At 42.9% G+C, this 24,500-nt stretch overlaps 1 protein-coding gene across 13 annotated transcripts in view; it reads right to left on the bottom strand.

Annotated features, from left to right (window-relative positions):
- SEPTIN10 (septin 10) overlaps window positions 1–24,488 on the bottom strand; it is a 71,813-nt gene extending 47,325 nt beyond the window's left edge. For 2 of the 13 annotated variants that reach the window (XM_055107445.2, XM_034953583.3), the window contains exons 1-2: window positions 24,009–24,432; window positions 2,858–2,926 (exon numbers count right to left, since the gene is read on the bottom strand). In XM_055107445.2, the coding sequence (XP_054963420.1) occupies window positions 2,858–2,926; window positions 24,009–24,038 (99 nt within the window). In that variant the 5' untranslated portion in view covers window positions 24,039–24,432. Of the gene's footprint in view, window positions 1–2,857; window positions 2,927–24,008 lie in introns of all 13 variants that reach the window. The other 11 variants (XM_063594697.1, XM_063594699.1, XM_034953581.3 and 8 more) reach the window with 10 other exon arrangements.
- Window positions 24,489–24,500: the final 12 nt, after the last annotated feature.

Below are 24,500 nucleotides of genomic sequence, written 5' to 3'. Positions count from 1 at the left end.
GCAGTAGACTTACAGGTTGGGGTGAGAAGAAATCGCTTTTTATTGTATATGGTTGGCAGAATTCTGAGATGGTCGCTAACACCGATGCCCCTGGTGCACACAAACTTTCTCCCAGTTATTAAATCAAACGCTAACCTAGGTGTCTCTGAGAAGAGATTTTACAGAGTGATTAAGGTCCCAAACCAGTCAGTCTTCGGAAGGGAGACTATCCTGGTTGGGCCTGACCTAATGAGGTAAATCCTTTTTTTTTTCCTTTTTTCTTTTGAGACAGAGTTTTTGCTCTGTTGCCCAGGCTAGAGTGCAATGATGTGGTCTCAGCTCACTGCAACCTCTGCCTCCTGGGTTCAAACGATTCTCCTGCCTCAGCCTCTCGAGCAGCTAGGATTATAGGTGCTTGCCACCACACCTGACTAATTTTTGTATTTTTAGTAGAGACAAGGTTTCACGTCGGTCAGGCTGGTCTCGAACTCTTGAACTCAGGTGATCCACTCGTCTGGGCCTCCCAAAGTGCTAGGATTACAGGTGTGAGCCATTATGCCCGGCCATGAGGTAAATCCTTAACAGGGCCTGGGCACTTCCTGGCCAAAGACATGAAGCATGAAGAGAACTCCACCTGCCAGTTCTCCCTTGCTGGCTTTCAGAATGGAGTGGTCTCTAGGAGCTGACAACAACCCCCAGCCAGCAGGGAACTGAATTCTGCCAACAACCAGAAAGAGTATGGAAGGAAAGCCTCCAGATAAGAATCCAGCAGCTGACCCCTTGAGTATGAAACCCAGAGCAGAGAAGGAAGATGGGCCACGTCTGGCCTTTGACCTACAGAACTGAGAGCTAACAAACAGATGCCGTTTTAAGCCGCTAAATTTGTGACGATTTGTTATGCAGCAACAGAAAACTAGTATACTATACTCTCTTTTGTGCCATTTGAATCATTTTTAGTCATGTAAGCATGTTATCTTCATATTTTTTTAAAGAGCACTGAAGAAGCACTAGGCTTCTTCCTCGTGAAAGTGTTCAAGATGGTAAGAACTTCATAACTTGTTAAAGTTGTTATCTGATAGGCATATGCTTATTACATAAAAGTTGAACTAAATGGCCTCTAGGATCCCTTCTAGTTCTACAATGACAGGATTTTAATGTCATTGGAAAAAAGCATTTCAAAAATGAGGGTGTGGTCCCCATGATGTAACACAAAAGAGGGGCCAGGGAAAAAGAAACTAAGCAACAGCCACTGGATGGACTAGTCACTAAAGATTACTAGTGACTCTGACAGTAATCTCTGGAGGATTAAACATCATTCAAAAAGTCTGTGAGGAAGATGGAATAGACTGTTAGTACCATTGATATATGGAGAAAGAGGGAAAAACAAGAAGAGACTACAGTTATTGGAGCACAGAACTAAAGGAAATTATTTAATCTTACTGAATTACTGGCCAGGCGTGGTGGCTCACGTCTGTAATCCAAGTGCTTTGAGAGGTGGAGGCAGATGGATCACTTGAGGCCAGGAGTTCAAGACCAGCCTGGCCAACATGAGCAAAACCCCGTCTCTTAACAACAGTACAAAAATTGGCCGAGTGTGGTGGCACATGCCTATAATGGGCTGAGGCATGAGAATTGCTTGAACCTGGGAGGTGGAGGTTGAGTGAGCCGAGATTGCACCACTGCACTCCAGCCTGGGCAACAGAGTGAGCAAGACCCTGTCTCAAAAACAAACAAAATAAAAAACAACTTACTGAATTACCTATGTTTGTATTTGCAATTTTCTTTCTAGTTACTCACCTCTTTCACCAAATTTACTTCCTATTTTTAAATACAAATTTCAATATGAATTACCAAACCCCTCCCCACAGACCCTTAGAAGCATCAGGTCTAATCTTGCATCAGGGAGGCAGCTGGCAGGACCACCCAAGGGCTCCCTAAACTTTGCCATTCACAGGAGTTCTATGCACCCACCACATTCTGCAGTGTGCTCAAAAAACAAATAACGGCCGGGCGTGGTGGCTCACGCCTGTAATCCTAGCACTTTGGGAGGCTGAGGGAGGCAAATCACTTGAGGCCAGGAGTTCGAGACCAGCCTGGGCAACCTGGCAAAACCCCGTCTCTACTAAAAATACAAAAATTAGCCAGGTGTGGTGGCACACACCTGTAATCCCAGCTACTTGGAAGGCTGAGGCATGAGAATTGCTTGAACCCGGGAGGCAGAGGTTGCAGTAAGCTGAGATTGCACCATCGCATTCCAGCCTGGGCAACAGAGCAAAGCTCTGTCTCAAAAAACAAAAACAAACAACGAATGATAAAAAAGAAACTGGGCTGGGGCAGTGGCTCACGCCTGTAATCCTAGCACTTTGGGAGGCTGAGGTGGGCAGATCACTTGAGGTCAGGAGTTCAAAACTAGCCTACAAACATGGTGAAACCCCATCTCTACTAAAATACAAAAAAGTTAGCCGGACGTGGTGGTGGTCACCTGTGATCCCAGCTACTCGGGAGGCTGAGACAGGAGAATCGCTTGAACCCAGGAGGCAGAGGTTGCAGTGAGCCGAGATCATGCCACTCCACTCCAGCCTGGGCGACAGAGCAAGACTCTGTCTAAAAAAAAAAAAGGAAACGAAAAAAGAAACAGAAAAAAAAATTTCCTTAATGTCAGAATATTGTGGATACTCAATTAAGAATATTGTGGATACTCAATTATTCAATCCATCATCGACTTTTCACTTGAATCAACAGAAAAATTAATTCACGTTGGAGGTAAGTACAAACAGAAGTCTCTATCACAAGAGTCTATAAGCACTCCAAGTAGTTATTTTAAAATCATAGAAGCATTTAGAGTACAATATGGTATCTATTTAAAAGACATACTCACTATCTGTTCATCATCTGATCCTTGTGAAGACATACAAGTTGTTTTCGTTGCCATGTGAGACTGAAAGAGCTAAAAAAGGAATACAAAGGCTTAAAAGGAAACAGAAACATTACTCCCTAAAACCCATTATCTGAATAATATATTTACATGAATAAGGTGTTATAATAATGTTGTTATCACCAAGTTTTGAGGTGTAGTCTACATTATTGAATCGTGTTTGAAATTGTGGCTTTCTTGCTGGATAGGTATCTACGTAAGTAAATTACATATAATATTCAACATATACAGTAATATACCTGCACACAAAAAAATTTTATGAAATTAGTAAACTTCCATTTACAAGTAGAGAGAGAAAGAACTTTTTTTTTTTTTTTTTTTTTGAGACGGCATCTTGCTCTGTCACCCAGACTGGAGTGCAATGGCATGATCTCGGCTCACTGCAACCTCCGTCTCCCAGGTTTAAGTGATTCTCCTGCCTCAGCCTCCTGAGTAGCTGGGATTACATGTGCGCGCCACCATGCCTGGCTAATTTTTGTATTTTTAGCAGAGATGGGGTTTCACCATGTTGGTCAGGCTGGTCTCGAACTTCTGACCTCGTGATTGGCCTGCCTCGGCCTCCCAAAGTGCTAGGATTACAGGCATGAGCCACCACGCCTGGCCTTTTCATTTTTAAAGATACTCTAAGAGCCAAGAAGTCCCTCAAAATTAGGTATGTTCCACTGCAGCGTGTCAGAGGAAATACAAATGTCAAGAATGCTACAATTGTGGTGTGGTGGGGAAAGCAGGGATTTTATAATTTGAACAAGTACCTTAGTCACTAAAATAATCATTTATAGAACTCATATTACACGTCCATATCACTATGCTAGCTCATTAAGTTTATTTTCTTATTTAATCCTTACAATACATCTGAGCTATACATATTAACATTCCCACAGCCTAGATGAAAAAATTCGGATTCTGAAAGGTTGAGTAATTTACCCAAAATCATATAAGCCAGTAGTGTATAGACACAGGTCTGATTTGACTGCCAAACTGGTGTTCCTTCTACTGCCTCAAGTTGTAAACCAAATGGATATTCACTGTTCGCAACAGTAGAGAATGAGGGAAGAGAGGTACAAGAAAAACTGTACTAATTCCAAGGTACTGCTATCCTACTTCTGAATACAGCACAAGATAATGAGGAAATGTCACATTATTTAAAAAGTAATATTAATATGAATGTGGTAAAAAGAATTGCAAATGGTGTCAATGAGAATACAGTGCACAATTACTCCCTTCCCACTCTTGATTCTCTAATAGCTCAGCGTTCTTCCCGAGAGGCACCAGACCCTTACGCATCCTTCCAGAGAGAGGCTGTGCATGTCTAAGCAGGCCTCCTTTGTTTATATAAATGGTAGCTGTCTACTGCTCTGCACTGTGGTTTTTTTTTGCTATCTCTCCTGGAGACTGTTTCGCAGTACTATTTAGATCTACCTCATTCTTTCTACAGCACAGTGTTCTCCTCTGTATACTACAGTGTGGTGTATACATATCGACGCTCTTCATTGAGACTGTCCTCTCCTCTGCAATTACAATGAACCATGCTGCAACAAACGGCATTGCAATGAAAGAGAGAACCTGGGTGCTCCCACCACCTCACCGTGATCCTCTGTGCGGGCGCGTGCACGCATGCGCATGCACACACACGCACACGCGCACACACACACACAGTGAATAAATCTTACACAGACAAAATAGTGTACATCGTGACTAAATTTCATATATGCTAACAACAATCTTTTGCTGGTACATTTTGATAAAATAGGCTGACCTTGTGACTGAACACGCCGAATAACAATGTGTTTTTTTTTTTGAGACAGAGTCTCGCTCCGTCACCCAGGCTGGAGTGCAGGGGGGCAATCTCAGCTATTGCAACCTCTGCCTCCTGGATTCAAGCGATCCTCCTGCCTCAGCCTCCCGAGCAGCTGGGATTACCGGCAAGCACCACCACGCCTGGCTTATGTTTGTATTTTTATTAGTAGAGATGGGGTTTTGCCACGTTGGCCAGGGTGGTCTCAAACTCCTGACCTCAAGCAATCCTACCGCCTTGGCCTCCCAAAGTGCTGGGATTACAGGCCTGAGCCCCTACGCCCAGCCAACAGTGTTTTCAAATCCTAAGTTTTTCCAACACAAAATGACACTTGTCAGTTGGAAGATGCTCCTATTTAAAAGCACGCAAAAGCTCAGTGAGGGACACAACAGTTCTGATGGTGTTTTCACAATCTAAAAGGCAAAAAGTATGTAAATGATACAAAGCATATCAGAGACTAGCCTGATTTTAATACCTGGCTTCAGGCTTTAGCTTTTAACTACACATATACTTCATTTACACCCTGCCATTCTGAAAGGCCCCCCAGTCCCAGTCATCATGTGGTACCTAAGCAGTATCACGTCCCTCTAGTCTGTAGGACAGAAACAAAGTGAGAGCCCCTGGAAACAAACAGTGGTGGTTACAGAAATTTGGAGAAATTAGAGATCACTGAAGGCAGGAGTCAAAGAAGAAAATGACTTTGAAGTGAGTCAGGAAAGAGGTATAAATCTAGATGAGAAATTTAAGGTAGAAAAAAATCCCTAAACACCAGAAGGCAGAATTTCGTACTTGGAGAAAGTACAGTAAGTGTAAGAATTTGAAGGAAAAAACGAACAGATTAGAGACAATACCTGAGTGGCAGACTGAGTAAACCAGAAATGTCCATTTAGAGTCTGACTTTCTGCTAAACGCTAAGTGCCACAGATAATATCTGGCTAGGGGCCCTGATCAGAGCCCTGCATTAGACACAATGAGGAGGAGGGTAGAACATTCCATGCTTGTCGTTAATTCCGGACCTAACATACTACCTGCTTACCTCTCAGCATCTGTGTCTACTATAAGTGATGCACCACACATATAATTCACTGAGGCTATATTATTTTGACTTGTCAAGTATAGAACTTTAAGGAAAAGTTTAATATTTATTTTATTTTAGAGAAAAGATCTCCCACTATTGTTTAAGCTAGAGTGCAGTGGTGCGATCACAGCTCGCTGCAGCCTCAACCTCCTGGGCTCAGGCGATCCTCCCACCTCAGTCTCTGAAACAGCTGGGCCTACAGGCATGCACCACCACACCCAGCTGAAAATCAAACTTTAAAAATTACTGGTAAAAAAGTGGTTTTTAGTTTTTAATATAATGATAGCATATCATGAGTTTTGGTGAAATGTTGCTTAGTGTTGATAAGTAAAATTTGCTTAGAAAAAAATTAGAGGCTTTAGGCCAGGCATGGTGGCTCACGCCTGTAATTCCAGCAGTTTGGGAGGCCAAGGTGGGTGGATCATGAGGTCAGGAGATCAAGACCATCCTGGCTAACACAGTGAAACCCCGTCTCTACTAAAAATACAAAAAATTAGCCGAGCGTGCTGGCGGGCACCTGTAGTCCCAGCTACTCGGGAGGCTGAGGCAGGAGAATGGCGTGAACCCAGGAGGCAGAGCTTGCAGTGAGCCGAGATCGCGCCGCTGCACTCCAGCCTGGCAGACAGCGAGACTCCATCTCAAAAAAAGAAAAAAAAAAAGAAAAAAATTAGAGGCTTTATACTCATTTGCCATTAAACTTAAATAAAATATAGGTTAAATTTCTGTCATTTATGTAAGTTCATATCAAATATCTGCTTTTGTTTATTCATTTACTGTGTTTCTGAACATCGGCCAAAAAGCCTACTTAAAATCTCAGTGGATAAATGTTTTGATTAGTTAGTTTAAATGAGTCACATTAAAGTAATATGAATAATTATTTCAAATATTTTCCATTAGTACTACTTGGTCAGTTAAATTTCCAAAACAAGTTTAATACTGGAAAAGGTTTTCTTAATTTTTTTTAAATTTATTAATTTAGTTATTTTAAAAACAGGTTCTGGCTCTCCACCCAAGCTGGAGTGCAGTGGCATGATCTCGACTCACAGCCGAGATCCTCCACCTCCCAAGCTCAAGCTATCCTCCTGCCTCAGCCTCCTAAGTAGATGGGACCACTGGCACATCCCAGCACACTTGGCTAATTTTTTTGTAGAGACGAGATCTCACTCTGTTGCCCAGGCTGGTCTCGAACTCCTGAGCTGAAGCAACTTGTCTGCCTCAGCCTCCCAAAGTGATAGGATTATAGGCATGAGCCACCATGCCTGGCTGGAAAAGGTTTTTAATAAATTAGCAGGAAAAGTAATAATAGGACAAGAGTTGGCTGAATCCCTCTAATGGCAAACAGAGCTCTGTGTAGGGCTAAGAAACACTAAATTAGAAAAAAATTAAAAATCTGCAAGAATTCTGGCCTGCTCTATTGTTGACCACCCACTTAGTATGTGTAAACCACTCAGCTAGGCTCCGCAGTCTCAACAGTAGTAAGACATGGTCCTTGACCTTGTGACTGTGTCTCAGAGAAACATGAATGCACAATAGGTGACCACAATCTCGTTTCAACGCACAAGGGGGTAAGGAGACTAACCATCTCAAACCACCTTTCACTACACAGTCAATTTGCTTTTCCTGTAGCTTCTATTTTAAAGATACATATATATCACACACACACAAAACCATATATAAATCTACACACCTACTTTCCAAAAGGAAAAATCCCATACAGTAACTTAACTCCTAGCAAGGTCTACCATATACTTTTAAAAAAGTTGTATTATCTATGAATCCTAGAAAGAAGTGCCAGACGTGGGATAGCTGGAGGAAGGTCAGGTGCTGCACGTTTTTTAAAATCTCAGTTTGTGGGATACAGGCAATGTGACAGACACACAATTCATCCTAGGGCCCTTGGGAAACATGGCCTTTTCCTGTCCACCAATTACAGATAAACTTCTGATGCTTCTTTCCCAACAGGCCCCTAGGTAACAATTTTCCTTACCCTGCTGGGAAACATTTCTGAAAATGCCTTACAGCCACCCCTTAAGCAGACCAATGAGCCTCAGGAAACAGAATCCTGACTTAGCTTTATGTTTTTTTGTTTTGTTTTGTTTTTTTGAGACGGAGTCTCGCTCTCGTTGCCCAGGCTGGAGTGCAATGGCATGATCTCAGCTCACTGGAACCTCTGCCTCCTGGGTTCAAGCAATTTGTCTGTCTCAGCCTCCCAAGTAGAGTAGCTAGGATTACAGGCATGCACCACCACACCCGGCTAACTTTTGTATTTTTACTAGAGACAGGGTTTCTCCACATTGGTTAGGCTAGTCTCGAACTCCCAACCTCAGGTGATCCGTCCACCTCAGCCTCCCAAAGTGCTGGGATTATAGGCGTGAGCCACCGCGCCCGGCCCTATAATCACTTGACTTTAACTTCACTTTTCCAAAATTTTTATTATTATAAAGTTAGTCCAAAATATAGAACCAAAGTTTTTAAACTGTCCCTTGGGATTCTATGAGGTCTTTTTTGGCATTCTTTAGGATAATGTGAGCAAGAGCGAGAGAGAACAAAAAGCAAAAAGTGGCCTAAATAATTATCATTGGGAGGCCGGGCGTGGTGGCTCATGCCTGTAATCTCAGCACTTTGGGAGGCTGAGGCAGGTAGATCACTTGAGGTCAGGAGGTCAACACCAGCCTGGCCAACATGGTGAAACCCCATCTCTACTAAAAATACAAAAATTAGCCAGGCATGGCAGTGCATGCCTGTAATCCCAGCTACTCAGGAGGCTAGGTTCAATTAATTTGCTCATTTGTTCCATTTACCAGGAGGCAGGAGAACTGCTTGAACCAGGGAGGTGGAGGTTGCAGTGAGCCCAGATCACACCACTGCACTCCAGCCTGGGCGACAGAGTGAGACTAGGTCTCAAAAAAAATAAAAATAAAAAAAATAATTATTATCTGGGCCTATTTTATGAGTTTCAGGAGGGTGGGGTATTTGGCTTGAAACAATACTTTGAAAGATTCCACAGACTCATTATTTAAAATCATTTTATAACATCTTCAGGTTAAGGGAAAATTCAAGTTAAAATAAAGTTACAGGTTAACAGTGATCTAAAATTTTCCTAAAACAAGTAGTAACATTAAGTTATTCAAGTTAATGCAGACCACACTGCTAGAAGTGGATGCTAATTACAACCCAGAAAAAAAAGAACTCAAGTGGAGGCCGGGCGCGGTGGCTCACACCTGTAACCCCAGCACTCTGGGAGGCCAAGACCGGTGGATCACTTGAGGTCAGGAGTTTGAGACCAGCCTGGCCAACATGGTGAAACCCTCTCTCTACTAAAAATACAAAAATTAGCCAGGCATGGTGGTGTGCGCCTGTAATCCCAGTTACTTGGGAGGCTGAGGCAGAAGAACTGCTTGAACTAAGGAGGCAGAGGTTGCAGTGAGCCGAGATTGTGCCACTGCACTCCAGCCTGGGCAAAAGAGCAAGACTCAGTCTCCAAAAAAAAAAAAAAAAAAAAAAAAAGAACTCAAGTGAAATTACCAAGAGTGAGCAAGATAAGGCAGCAGCAAGTTGGCCTCCAGTGTGCATGGCCTGTTTGCATATCCTCCGGAGGGTGTCAGTACAGCAAGGCTTAGGGTTGTCCAATCCCAGCAAAATAGCACCTCCATTATACCATCAAACTCCAACAAATACATCAAAAGTTAAAGGATAACTGCAAATTCTACTTTTTAGTCTCAAAAGATCATCAAGATGGGGAAATTCTTGATAGTAGTTCATATAAAAGAGTTAAGAGTCTCAAGCTTAACAAAAGCTTGCACTATAACAATGACAGTTTAAAATACAAATGCAATCTTATTTTAAAATTACTCCTCCTAATTAGAAATTTATTATAGAAAAAATATCATTTCTAATTTGTGCTGTTTCAGTAACACTGCAATGAATGTTCCAATTTGTGCTATTTTACTAACACTACAACGAACTTCCTCTCATGGCAGCCAAACAGGTGCGCCATTCTGATTCTCCCTTCAAGCAATACCTAGTCCTGTGCCTACAAAGATTGCAGCTTGCTGACCGTCTCCACCTGTAGAGCCTTTGGAATCTGCTGCAGTATAGACCCAAGACCACTTTCTCCCTAGGCAGCTGGTAGGTGAAGACTGGGCACAGTAGGGATGTCAGGGCTGCCTGGCCCAGACTTTGTCAGATCCACACTGTTCTGCAGCTCTCACTGCTCAATTGGGCTTCCTCCCTTCTTTCCTTGCACGGCTATTAAGATCTGGATCAGGGCTTGAAGGCTTTCTCCCCAACACCCACATGTCCTGCTTTCTTCCCTCTTCAACTTTCACAGGCAATACTACCCCTGCCCCTCATCTCCAAGAAATCTCCTACACTGCTAGCTCCTCCTCCATGTCTGCTTCCAGAATTCCATCCAACTCACCTGTATAACCATCAATTATTCTGTGCATCTGACAATATCTTCATGATAAATTCCTAGAATATAATTCCTGTTCCAAGCATACTGCCAAACTGCCCCTCAAAAAGACTGGACCTACCTGCTTATATTTCTAATATTAGCAATGAGTTGAAAAAAAAAAAACACAAACTGTTTTTCCTCTGCTCTCACACAACACAGGATAATTCTGTGACCAAATGTGGGAAGTTTTTTCCCACCCACCCACCAAGCAATCAGTTTTGTAGTAGACACTAGCTGGGTGCCCTCTAATTTAATTCTGACTTCTCTACTTGGTAATAGAGTGAGATCCCACAGACTGAGGGCTAGTCCCCAAGACTCTGCCCCATTCCCACTTCAACTCTGCTCATCGCCAGCCCCAGGTTATTTTCCAATGCTTCTAACAAACGGCTAGAAATCAGGGTCCCCACAACCCCCATCTCGGGTTCAATTAATTTGTTCATTTGCTCCATTTACCAGTTTATTACAAAGAATATTTTAAAGGATACAAATAAACAGCCAGATAAAGAGATACAAAGCTCAACATGTGGAAGAGTCCCAAGCCCAGGGGCTTCTGTCCCCATGGAGGGGAGTATGCCACCCTCCCAACACATGGATGTGTGTAAGCCTCCATGTGTTTGGCTATCTGCAAGCTCTCTGAACCCAGTCCTTCTTGGTTCTTAAGGAGCCTCCATTATACAGGCATGGCTGATTAACCACTGGTCACTGGTATCAATTAACTTTCAGCCCCACTCCCTTTCCTAGAGACTGGGGGATGAAACTGAAAGTCCCAACCCTCTAATCTTGCCTTGTTCTTTCTGGTGACCAGCCCCATCCTTAAGCTACCTAGGGGCTGCCAGCCACCAGTCATCTCTTTAGCATACAAAAGACATCACTTTGGAAGTTTTAAGGATTTCAGCAGTTGTATGTCAGGGGTCAAAGACCAAATACATATTTCACAATAATCACAAGTGTATAAAAGGGTCCATTTCATTATATATTTATCAGTACAGGGTATTAACAATTTTTAAATTTCTGTCAATTTGACAGGCAAAACTAACATCTTAATTTAACTTCTGGTATTTTAAACATTTTTCAGCTTACTTGCCATTTCTCCTATATTTCCATAAATCACCAATTCATGTTTTTCCCACTTGCCTATCAGGGTACTCCTTCTTTGTTTCTCTTATTAGTAAGAGCTGCTGAGTATAACTCTTTGCTTGTCATGTGTATCATAAATATCTTTTCCTGATTTATTACTGACTTTCCAGTTTTCATAAAGACTAAACTATAAATCTTTTCCTTTACGGCTTCTTCCTTAAATATAAAGCTCAAAATATCTTTCTACACCCTGAAGTTAAAAAAAAAAAAAGTAACTAAATCTTCTTTTATGATGTCTTACAGATTAAGTTTTCTAATACTCTACAAGTTACTTTCTAGCACTGTATGACTCAAGGAAATATGACTTTTTCCCAATATTGTTAGCCTATTGCAGCATAAGAGGATTAAGGGACAGCAAAGTATATTCAGTCCGTCATATGGAAATGAGCTTCCCGAGGGAAAAACCAGGACCCATGAATAGACTAGTGAGGCAGATTTTGACACAAGGAAAGGAAATGACTGAAGGACTCAAGTTGTCTAACAGAGAAATGAGCTGCCTAGGAAGCACTGAGCTCAGACCCTGGAAGGGTTCCAACAGCGGCACAGTAACCCCTATCAATACTACAGAGCTGATTTCTGTACTAAGTGGGTAACAAAGGTAACAATTTTCTAAGATCCCTTTCAACTCAGATTTTATGACTATAACTTGGAACAAGCAATGAGAGAAAGTTTGTGATGTGAAGAATGAAAACAACTTACAGAAACTGCATGAACAGAAAGGGAGATTAAGGACAATAAAATTAAGATTAAGACAATAAAATTGCATCTTACTGATGTGAAAAGACCCTGTGGAACTAAATCTCAAGGCTTATTTAAATAAAAAGTAGGCCGGGCACGGTGGCTCACGCCTGTAATGCCAGCACCTTGGGAGGCCAAGGCGGGTGGATCACCTGAGGTCAGGAGTTTGACACCAGCCTGACCAAAATGGTGAAACCCCATCTCTACTAAAAGTACAAAATTAGCTGAGTGTGGTGGCGCATGCCTATAATCCCAGCTACTCGGGAGGGTGAGGCAGGAGAATCGCTTGAACCTGGGAGGCAGAGGTTGCAGTGAGCCGAGATCGCACCATTGCACTCCAGCCTGGGCAACAAAAGCAAAACTCCATCTCAAATTAAAAAAAAAAAAAAAAAAAAAGGATTACTAGATGGCTCGAATTCCTTCAAAAGAGAGCATGTTCCACGCAGGCTAGGTGACAGAAAAGCCAATGAAATTTGAGAAGTCATTTATTTAGCCCAGGAAAAGCAAATGAGAGAGGAGCTGAAGAAAAGGGGAAGGAAGAGAAATAGATACCCATTAAAAGGAATTAAAGCCTGAACAACATAGGCAGACCCTGTCTCACAAAAAAAAAAAAAAAAAAAAAAAAAATTAGCCAGGCACAGTGGTGTGTACCTGTGGAAACTGATACTTGGAAGACTGAGGCAGGAAGATCATCTGAGCCTGGGAGGTCAAGGCTGCAGTAAGCTGTGACTGCACCACTGTACTCCAGCCCGGGCAACAGAGCAAGGCCCTGTCTCAAAAACAAAACAAAAAAACAAAACAAAAAAGCATTAAAAGGACCTAAAGTTGACAGGAACATCTGGGAAAAAAGAATACTTTGGAATCAGTGTGAAGTCTATCAGTGCTTATTGTTTTTCACTTACTCCACAAATGTACATAATGTTATTATTATCATTATTATTATTATTTTTTTTTTTTTGAGACAGTCTCACTGTGTCACCCAGGCTGGAGTGCAGTGGCGCAATCTCAGCTCACTGCAAGCCCCACCTCCTGGGTTCACGCCATTCTCCTGCCTCAGCCTCCCCAGCAGCTGGGACTACAGGCACACACCGCCACGCCTGGCTAATTTTTTTCTGTGTATTTTTAGTAGAGATGGGGTTTCACCGTGTTAGCCAAGATGGTCTCAATCTCCTGACCTCGTGATCCGCCTGCCTCGGCCTCCCAAAGAGCTGGGATTACAGGCGTGCACCACCGCGCCCAGCCTCACAATATTATTTTTAAAGCCTTACATTTTAAGGACAGAATAACAGACCCCAGGCATTGTGGATCAAAGCTGTATAAATCAATATCCTTGCAATTTAAATCTTAGTACAATTGGGAGATATACATACAACTAAAAATCTGGAAAAGACACTCAGGGTATAATGAAATCTACATAGTCAGAGAAAGCACTGGCAAGAAAAGGCTTGAGCAGAGACTTGATGAAGAAACAGGAAATTTCCTAGCAAATAAAGACAAGACAGGCTGGGCGTGGTGGGTCCTGAGGTCAGCAGTTCGATACCAGCCTGGCCAATATGGTGAAACCGTCTCTAATTAAAATTTTAAGCCGGGCACGGTGGCTCACACCTGTAATCCTAGCACTTTGGGAAGCCAAGGCGGGCGGATCACGAGGTCAGGAGATCTAGACCATCCTGGCTAACATGGTGAAATCCCATCTCTACTAAAAATACAAAAAAATTAGCCGGGCGTAGTGGCAGATGCCTGTAGTTCCAGCTACTCGGGAGGCTGAGGCAGGAGAACGGTGTGAACTTGGGAGGTGGAGCTTGCAGTGAGCCGAGATCATGCCACTGCACTCCAGCCTGGGCGACAGAGCGAGACTCTGCCTCAAAAAAAAAAAAAAAGAATTAAAAAAAAATTAGCCAGGTGTGGTGGTGTGTGCCTGTAATCCCAGCAACTTGGGAGGCTGAGACAGGAGAATTGCTTGAACCTAGGAGGCAGAGGTTGCAGTGGTTGAGACTGCACCACTGCACTCCAGCCTGGGTGACAGAGCGGGACCCCACAGAAAGAAAAGAAAAGAAAGAAAGAAAAGAAGGAACGGGAAGGGAAGGGAAGGGAAGGGGAGGGGAGGGGAGGGGAGGGGCGGGGAGGGGCGAAAAGAAAGAAAGAAAAGAAAAGAGGCAGGGCGTGGTGGCTGAGGCCTGTAATCCTAGCACTTTGGGAGGCCGAGGCGGGTGGATCACGAGGTCAGGAGATCGAGACCATCCTGGCTAACATGGTGAAACCCTGTCTCCAGTAAAAATACAAAAAATTAGCCAGGCATGGTGGCGGGTGCCTGTAGTCCCAGGTACTCAAGAGGCTGAGGCAGGAGAATGGCATGAACCCGGGAGGCGGAGCTTACAGTGAGCCAAGATTGAGCCACTCCAGCCTGGGTGACAGAATGAGACTCGGGAGGGGAGGGGAGGGACAACACAGTAGTGGAATCTGCGTGTGCCAAGGGTACAAATATAACTGGTATGGTTGGAAAATCACAGTGAGCTCATCACTGAAGCCCAAGGAGGCTTACATGTAAATGCAAGGACAGCAGAAAAGGTGAGGCTGCAAGAAGCTGACTTCATGATTCTGAGTCCAAGTGACTCAAACTAAGGTCACTGGAGAGACGTCACTGTGAAGCAGGAAAGAGAATAGGAGAGGAATCAGCACAGGTTTGATGCAACTTTGGAACTACTGAGTTTAAGGTTCCTATGAGCACCTTGGATCCCTCAAAGAACTTTTATGTAATCACCCAAATCTTTAGTCAAGCATATAATTAGGGTAAATTTTACATTATCAAAAACAAATATACGTGGCCCAGTGGTAATTCTCACTTCTCTTGAAGTTTCCATTGATTCCTTGAGACTTGAATTGTTCTACACTGATAAGAGCATTAAAGATTCAGCTTAATTCATCAAGCCAGTCAGGCTTAGTTTTTGGGCTGAATATAATTATACCATATTACTAGTATGATCAGGCAGATCACCTGAGGTCAGGAGTTTGAGACCAGCCTGCCCAACATGGTGAAACTCTGTCTCTACTAAAAATACAAAAATTAGCCAGGCATGGTGGCAGGTGCCCGTAACCCCAGCTACTCAGGAGGCTGAGGCAGGAGAATCGTTTGAACCCGGGAAATGGAGGTTGCAGTGAGCTGAGATCGTACCACTGCACTCTACTCTGAGCGACAAGAGTGAAACTCCATTTCAAAAAATAATAATTAATAAATAAATAAATTGTACTTGAATAACAAAGTTAATTCATAAAAGTATAACATAATTTTCTGACTAAAAGGTAGGTAAATGGGAAAGTGTAGCTAAAAAAGCTAATCAGAATACCTGAGGATAAGCTAAATAATATCTGTATAATTTTTGTAATCAACAAAAAAGAAAATATATAGCAAAATATGCAAATACAAAACAAAATTATTTTCTCCAATTGTTCAAATTATAATGCTGTATTAGGTTCTTTAGTCCTCAGAGTTACATGGAAACTGTAAATTATAATTCTTTTCTATACAACAGAATTTCTGTTACTATGTGACAAGCAGCCTATCTTCTACCAAAACAGAGAGCCCCTAGAAATTCTCTCAATGATCCATGTCACAAAGAAGAAGAGTTAGCATGACATCAGTATAAATGTATGTTAAGAAGGCTGTTAGTTAGAATTAACTGTGTAGTAGCAACAGATGCAAAATGCTGCATCATTAAGAACTGCCAAAGCCTGGAATGAGGTCTGGGGCAAGGAGGTACAAAGACAACATGGAGGAAACAAGAGACATTTCGTGCAAGAATGTGTGAAAGTTGCATCTCATCCAAAAAACTGGAGATAACAATACTCAGCTCATGGGCTGGGAGAATAAAATGTGATAACACAGGCCGGGTGCCGTGGCTCATGCCTGTAATCCCAGCACTTTGGGAGACCAAGAAAGGAGGATTACGAAGTCAAGAGATTGAGACCATCCTGGCCAACATGGTGAAACCCCGCTTCTACTAGAACTACAAAAATTAGCTGGGTGTGGTGGCACATGCCTGTAATCCCAGCTACTCTGGAGGCTGAGGCAGGAGAATCGTTTGAACCCGGGAGGTAGAGGTTGCACTGAGCCAACACTGCACCACTGCATTCCAGTCTGGCGACAAAGCAAGACTCTGTCTCAAAAAACAAAAAATAAAAAATAAAATGTGATAACACAAGGGAAGTACTTGCCATGGTGAATGCACTTCAGCATCTGGTAGCATTCAATTACTATAGTGAACATAGTTATAGCCATAAAGGACAAGTCCACAGAAAAATATATCTTGACTACTTTATTACCTGCAAAGATCTTCAGAGATTACTAGACCACTAAAAGTTGAAAATAATAGCTAAAAAGTTCCCTTTTATTAAAAAAAAATTGCACTAAAAATTTTAAAGCTTTTTTTTTTTTTTTTTTTTTTGAGATGGAGTCTCACTCTGTCACTCAGGCTGGAGTGCAGTGGTGCAATGTCGGCTCACTGCAACCTCTGTCTCGCAGGTTCAAGCGATTCTCCTGCCTTAGCCTCCCGAGTAGCTGGGACTACAGGCACGCACCACTAGGCACAGGGTTTTACCATGTTGACCAGGCTGGTCTCAAACTCCTGACCGGAGGTGACCCACCCACCTCAGCCTCCCAAAGTGCTGGGATTACAGGCATGAGCCACCGCGCCCAGCAAAGCTATTTCTTTCATGAATAGTGAAGAATTGAAAGGCTTCTCATGTTATTTTAAGTTTGAGCATATAAACAGTGTCAGACAGTGAATATTCTTGCTGTCTAAAATGTCTAGCCTGCTCTTCTCCGCTAATCCATGGCCATCGCTTCCTTTACTATTTAGCTCAATATTGAGCTTTTTGTAAAAAGCTTTCATTCTACTTATTTAAAGGTAGTATAAATCATAATCACACAAATAATTTGTATTTTCCAAAAATTCATATTAGTAAGCTGCTTGGAGTAAGATTACAGTCTCCACAGAAACAATATTACAAACAGCTAAGGTCCTGAGTAAGTTCTTGAATGCCTCATTTAACTTATAATGTACTGAGTATTTAGTCTTAGACTGTTTTCAAATCTAGTAGCAGACTCAGAAGAAAAAACATATGTTGCCCTATTGCTAGGATGGCTAACTATGGATCATGCATTCTCAATGGGGGCAGTACCTGTATTCTCTCTCCCCCTAAAGAGAGCAGAAATCGGTTCTTGGGAGGACAAAAATAAATAAATAAACAAATGGTCTGTGGCCCTCACCAAAGCTCAACCTTATCTGGAAAATGTATATTCTTTAGTACTGGATTCCTCCCATTAGGGAGAACTTAATTACCTGGGCTAATTTAATAAAAATTAAATCTGTTATTAATTAATTACATTTTATTTAAATGTAATTTTTCTCCTGAGGGGGTAGTAATGAAAAAATGTTGAGAAACACTGTTCTAGATAAACCTTGAAAAAGGCAAAGTTTAGTCTTTCCTCACCTCCCTTTTTGCAGCCCTCCCCTCCCCTAACTTCTCACCCAACCTGCCCTAAATCAAAACTACCTACCTGTGTTCACCCCTAGGGAAACTCTGACTTCCTTGATTCCCAGGATCTCCCTAGGCGTTAGGAAAGTCACCCACTGACTAACTTGTCTGGAGGTATCTATACTTTTATAAGACGACAAAAGGACTTTCTATAAAGTAGATTTCATGCAGTGCAAATGGGAAAAAAAACTGAAGATTATGCTGGAGATGGGGAAAAGTTCAATGTCTGTTTCTGAAGCCGTGACTCATTCAGATTGAGCAGAACTAGCTACTAATTTGTCAATGAGAACATTTCTCATCTATACACATAGAATTAAACTTAGTCAACTATTCCTCTTAAAGGTCTTTTATAACAAAAGCAGCTTTTTATTTTAATTTTCAAAAATCATTTGAGTAATTCTGGCCTAATTTAGAGCTCAAGGCAATGTTCCTGCCAAATAGTATATATGCAGCTAAGGAAAAATGTCACCATGCACAGCTTCTATTTGTCCATGAGAGACTGGGATACAGTTTTCTCATGGACACTCACAGAACATTCAAGGTATCCATCAATATACTCCCTACCTAATATTTCACAATTTGTGAACTCTTTCTATGTAACACGCACTCTAAGACAATAGGACTTTCTTGCTATCCCCATAAATACAGACCACACAGAGGGCAGGATAAACTTGATCTGATTCTTAAGGGAGGAAGGTAAAGGAAATCAGAAAATAGCCACATTTCTACCTTATCTTTGGTAAGCTCCTTGGTCATATGATCTTAGGCTGAAACTAGTGTGGAGGGGCTGGGGAGCCCATCCTACCTGGCACAGACCAGGTAGCCTGACCAGGTAGCCTATTTACTAAAAGTAATACCAACAAAGTATAAGTGCTATATCCCAAGCTATTAAATCATATTTGTTTTAAGGTATTTAACATTAGAATTTAAAATATTTTACTTTCGTCATTATGACTATGAGATACGTGATTCCTCCTCCAAAATCCTTAAATCAGCAGTAGATACAAATCCTAAAAAAAAATTAAATTTTCTAAATAAAGCATTATCTAAATCAACCTTCCAGATATTATCAGAAGAAAGTGTAAGAATTAAAGTTCTCATTACAAAAGCTTTGCGCATCAGGCATTTTATACTAGGAATGCTCAAAATCTAAAGCAGAGATAAATTACATTAATATGGTTGAAAGCAAGGGTCCTATATGTATTCTTAAAGAGAGGGAATCTATCCTGCAGTAGATTATAAAAATTTAAGAGCATCCTTCTCCTTCTTTCCCACAGACCAAAATATATCAATCAATCAATCAATTAATCCAAACATAGCCTGGGACTATGTTATAATGAAAATCGGTCTGGGAATATCTGAAAAGTATGACACTATCAGTGTTTCAGCCTAGGGAAAGTGGGGCTTCATTAGAACATACGTGTAGATGAACAAACAGCTCCTGGCTGCCTGCAAGCATTTATAATTTATTCATTTAACATTCAGCAAGAATAAAATTGTCCAAGATAACATACTTTCCATATAAAAAAAAATGCCTGTCCTCAAAGATATATGAGTATGGCTATGGAGGATACAAAGAATAATACAGGTTGCTCTTACAGAAAACAGATCATTTAATTAAGGACAAAAAAATGCAGAGCTTACTTGATGCAAAAGGTTAACAATACAAAAACATAAATTAGGAGGTACTGCAAGGTAGCATATGACCAAATACCAAATGAGAAGCAGCCTGGCTGCCAGGGGCTGGGGTTATCTGGGAAAGCTTCAGAGGAAGCAGCATGGGAACTGAGTCTTTCATTATACTACAATGATTATAGGATCTCCAGATGAAGAGATGGGGCTATCCGAAGGTGCGGAGGTGGTAATTACCAGGACGTGAAAGAAAAGAACAGGCCGGGCGCGGTGGCTCACGCCTGTAATCCGTAATCCCAGCACTTTGGGAGGCCGAGGCGGGCGGATCACGAGGTCAGGAGATTGAGACCATCCTGGCTAACACGGTGAAACCCTGTCTCTACTAAAATTACAAAAAACTAGCCAGATGTGGTGGCCGGCGCCTGTAGTTCCAGCTACTCGGGAGGCTAAGGCAGGAGAGAATGGCATGAATCCGGGAGGCGGAGCTGGCAGTGAGCCGAGATTGCGCCACTGCACTCTAGCCAGGGTGACAGAGCAAGACTCCGCCTCAAAAATAAAAAAAAAAAAAATCAAGAAAGAATTAAGAATCACAACTTCAAGACAGAAAGTAAAACAAATGAGAAGCCTCTTAGATACAAAAATTATCCTCACTGAAGAAAAACTGAGAAGGAATGAGAAAAAAAGTTCAGAAGCATTGTAGCTAAAACAGGAAATGACAAATGCGGACAGGAATTGCAAAGATTTGGTCACCACTTAAAAGGTAAGGATAACTGAAGAAGTGGAAAATTATGGCTGTGTTTCTCGGGAGATGAAAAAGCAGTCAGTGGACTGTACTCAACACTATTTCAAGATCCACTATCTCAGTCAACAATAACTAATTATACAGCCAGGATCTCCTGAATCATAAAATGATGCAATTCCTAATAAGGAGCATGGTGGAGATAATGGCAGGGACAATATGACAGAGAGCAGATCTCACAATCACTAGCTGCGATTCCTTAAGCGAGACACTAAACTTCCCTGAGGTGTTTTTTTTTTTTTTAGACAGAGTCTCACTCTGTCGCCAGGCTGGAGTGCAGTGGCGCGATCTCGGCTTACTGCAACCTCCACCTCTCAGGTTCAAGTGATCCTCCTGCCTCAGCCTCCCAAGTAGTTGGGACTACAGGCGCATGCCACCAAGCCAAGCTAATTTCCTGTATTTTTAGCAGAGATGGGGTTTTACCATGTTGGCCAGGATGGTCTCAATCTCTTGACCTCGTGATCCATCCATCTGGGCCTCCCAAAGTGCGGGATTACAGGTGTGAGCCACTGCGCCCAGCCACTTCCCTGAATTTTAATATCCTCTTCTATTAAAAAAAGGTCTGGGCCGGGCATGGTGGCTCACGCCTGTAATCCCAACACTTCGGGAGACTGAGACGGGTGGATCACCTGAGGTTGGGAGTTCAAGACCAGCTTGACCAACATGGAGAAACCCTGTGTCTACTAAAAATACAAAAAATTAGCCGGGCGTGGTGGCACATGCCTGTAATCCCAACTACTCAGGAGGCTGGGGTAGGAGAATCGCTTGAACCAGTGAGGTGGAGGCTGCAGTGAGCTGAGATCATGCTATTGAACTCCAGCCTGGGTGACAAAGCGACATTCCGTCTTCAAAAAAGAGAGAGAGAAATGAAGAGAAATACTATGTACATGAGTTAGAAGATTCAACATAGTAAAGCTATCAATTCTCCCTAAATCGATATAAACATTTAATGTAATTCCTCTCGAATCCCAGCAAAATTATTTGTAAATATAGATAAGACGATTCTAAAACTTACACAGAGAGGCACAGAACTAGAATAGCTAAAAATCTGGGGGAGAGAAGAATAAAGTGGGAGAAATCAGTCTACCTTATTTCAGACTTACACAGCTACAGGAATCAAGACTGTGTGCTAACGGAGAACCCAGAAACAGACTGAAACAGACCCACACAAATATGCTCAACTGACTTTTGACAAAAGTGCATCAACAATTCAATAATGGAAAGGGAGCCTATTCAACAAATGGTGCTGGAGCAACTGGACATCCATAGGCCAAAAAATGGCCCTCAACTTAAGTCTGACACCTAACAGAAAAATTAACTCAAAATGGGTCATAACATAAATGTAAAACATAAACTATAAAACTTTTAGGAAAAAAATAAGAGAAAATCTTTGGGATCTAAGGTTAGGCAAAGAGTTCTTAAACTTGACACCAAAAGCACAATCCATAAAAGGAAATAATGATAAATTTCAACAAAACTGAAAACTTTTGCTTCGCAAAAGACCCTGTTAGAAGATGAAAAGATAAACTACAGACTGAAAGAGAATATTTTCAAATCACATATCTGAGAAAGGACTGGAATCTAGTATACCTAAAAAACTTTAAACCCAACAGAAAAAAAAATCTAACTAGAAAATAGGCAACATGTTGGGAGGCTGAGACGGGAGGATCGCTTGAGCCCAGGAGTTTGAGACCAGCCTGGGCAACATGGTCACACCCCTGCCTCTACAAAAAATACAAAAATTTAGCCGGCTGTGGTGGTGCACACCTATAGTCCTAGCTACTTGGGGTGGCTGAGGCAGGAGGATCGCTTGAGCCCAGGAGATTGAGGCTGAGGTTGAAGTGAGCCATCTTGGCATCACTGTACTCTAGCCTGGGTGACAATATGAGAAATCCAAGTTAAAATCACCATGAGGTGTCACTATATACCTATTAAGAATGGCTAAATTAAAAATAGGGACAACACCAAATGCTGGTAAGGATGTGCAGAAACTGGACCTCTCATACTTTTCTGGTAGGGATGCAAAATAATACAGCCATTCTGAGAAAGTCTGGCAGTTTCTTACAAAACTAAGCATGCAACTACCATATGACCCAACAACTGTATTCCTGGGCATCTATCCCAGACAACTGAAGACTTATGCTTACATTATGAGTTACTGTACATGAATGTTTATAGCAGCTTTATTGCCAATAGCCAAAAACTGAAAACAACCTAGATATCCTTCAAACTGTGGCACAATCATACCATGGAATACTACCCCAGCAAACTGCAGATATATGCAACAACCTGGATGAATCTCCAGAACTTTGCTGAGTTAAAAAAAAAAAAAATCCAATCTCAAAAGGTTACTAACTGGGTGATTCCATTATATAAGTCTTGGAATGACAAAATTAGAAGAGTAAAAACGAATCACTGATTGTCTGGGGTTAAGAAGGAGGCAGGGCAGGAAAGAAGTGTGTGTGGTTATAAAAAGGCATTAAGGGATCCTCCTGGTCCTGGGAACATCCTTTATCTTCACTGTATCAATCAATGACAATATGCTGGTTGTGATATCGTACTATGTGTTTGCCAGATATTATTGTGGAAAGGTGGATAAAGGGTACAGGGTTCTCACTATACTGTATTATTTCTTACAAGTGCATATTAATCTACAATTAACGCAAAATACAGTTTAATTCGAAAATAAGTAAAGTTAGCCTCAAAGCAAATTAAGTACAATTAAAAATAAATCTAACATCAGCTAAATGAAGCGTTCTCTTCTGCTCAAGCTTGTTTGGATACGTAATCTATGAATCAAAGAATTTATAAAACACATTTTCCTCACCAGGACCCCTCAATTCTCCCTCACTCACACATGCACACAAACACAGCAACTGAGACAAGGGGGTCCAGACAGAAAATTTGAGATTTTTTAAAAATACGCGATAGAATGAAAAGAGACCTGGGCTGAATCAGGGAGAAAAATCTTTGTCCAGGTTCTATAAAACAAACCAACGGTGTCACTTTGGACGGATCCTCTAATCTCTCAGCCTACAATCTGAACTGTTTCTACAATTTAAACTTCTCATGTAGGAGGTTGCTTAGTAGAGTAGTTCTCAAAACTTTTTGGTCTCCAGCCTCCAAAGAGCTTTTGTTTACTTAGATTAAAACCACCAATGTTTACTATCAAAAATTACAAGGGAGAATTTGTTTTTAAGAATACACAGACATCGGCCCTCCAAACGGCGGTGAGATCATTCCACATCATGTAGCCTTTGGAAAACTCGATGTACACGACCTTGGTACTATTAACGAAAATAGTTGTAACCACACTTTGAAAACCGCTGGCTTACTAACAAGCGAGATAAATACACAAAACCAACTGGAAAGGTTCAAAACAGTGAACAAACGCGTTCTTTTAGAGTACAAAAGAGTCAAGGCGGGAAAAAAACGGTTTAAAATCCCAATGGAGGAAAACTTGGACGACCACCCCATTGGATAAAACGGGAGAGCTTTTGAAAAGCCAGGGAAGCCGGGCTTTCTCCCGGCGGAGGGAGGCTCGGAAGTGCTCACGGCTGTAAAAGATGACCGCTATTCAATCAGTCCGCACTGCGCCTTCAACTCCGTTATAGCCATGAGAGACCCACAAACACCGCTGACTTTTGGCAAACACCGGGAAGTCGTTCAAGAACTCTCCCACCGTCCCGACGCTGGCGCCGCGCCCCGCGAACCGGGGTCCGGCCGCGCCCAGGCTCCGCAGAGGCTCCTCTCCCGCCCCAGGCGCCCGGCCGCCGCGGAAGCCGGGGAGCACTGGGCGGGCGGGGCCGGAGGGGGCGCGGGTCGCAATCCCGGGCCGGACCAGGGGGCCGGTGGGTCGAGGGCGGGAAGTCCCGCGGGGGCCGGGGAGCGCGGGGCTGGGGCCCCGGCGTCGGCGGGACTCACCAGGTGCCGCGCCACCTCGGAGGAGGCCATGGTCGCGGGCAGGGGCACGGTGAAGCGGCTGTATCAGCCCGGCCCCGAGCGGCTGGTCCCGGCGACGGCGGCGGGAAGGCCGGAGGGCTGCAGCAACGGGCGGGGCGCGAGGCTAGGCTGCCTCCGCGACGGGGAAGGGACAGGGGCGGGGCCGAGCTGGAGGCCTCCGGGGGCGGGGTTGGGGCGGACGCCCTGTGGTGCGCGCTGAGCGTTTTGCGTGCGCCAAGCGAGCCCCTCACAGGAGCTGCCCTCGACGCCTGAGGACTGAGCGTCAGCGTTGGGGCGGGCTGAAGGAGAGCTGGGACTCCAGGAAGACGGCGCGAGGAATGCAGGCGGGAACTGCGGAGCAGTGATTGCGGCCCTCCCGAGGCCGGAAGTGGGCGGGCCCTGAGGCGAGGCCGCCCTAGTAGGTGTGGCCGAGACAGCGGGGAGCGGAAGTGGGCGTGGCCTGGTGGCGTGGGC

Source organism: Pan paniscus, chromosome 12 (genome assembly GCF_029289425.2).
Source record: "Pan paniscus chromosome 12, NHGRI_mPanPan1-v2.0_pri, whole genome shotgun sequence".
NCBI classification, from domain to species: Eukaryota; Metazoa; Chordata; class Mammalia; order Primates; family Hominidae; genus Pan; species Pan paniscus.
Note: the sequence above shows the minus strand (reverse complement) of the source record. Positions and strands in the feature narration are given on the sequence as shown.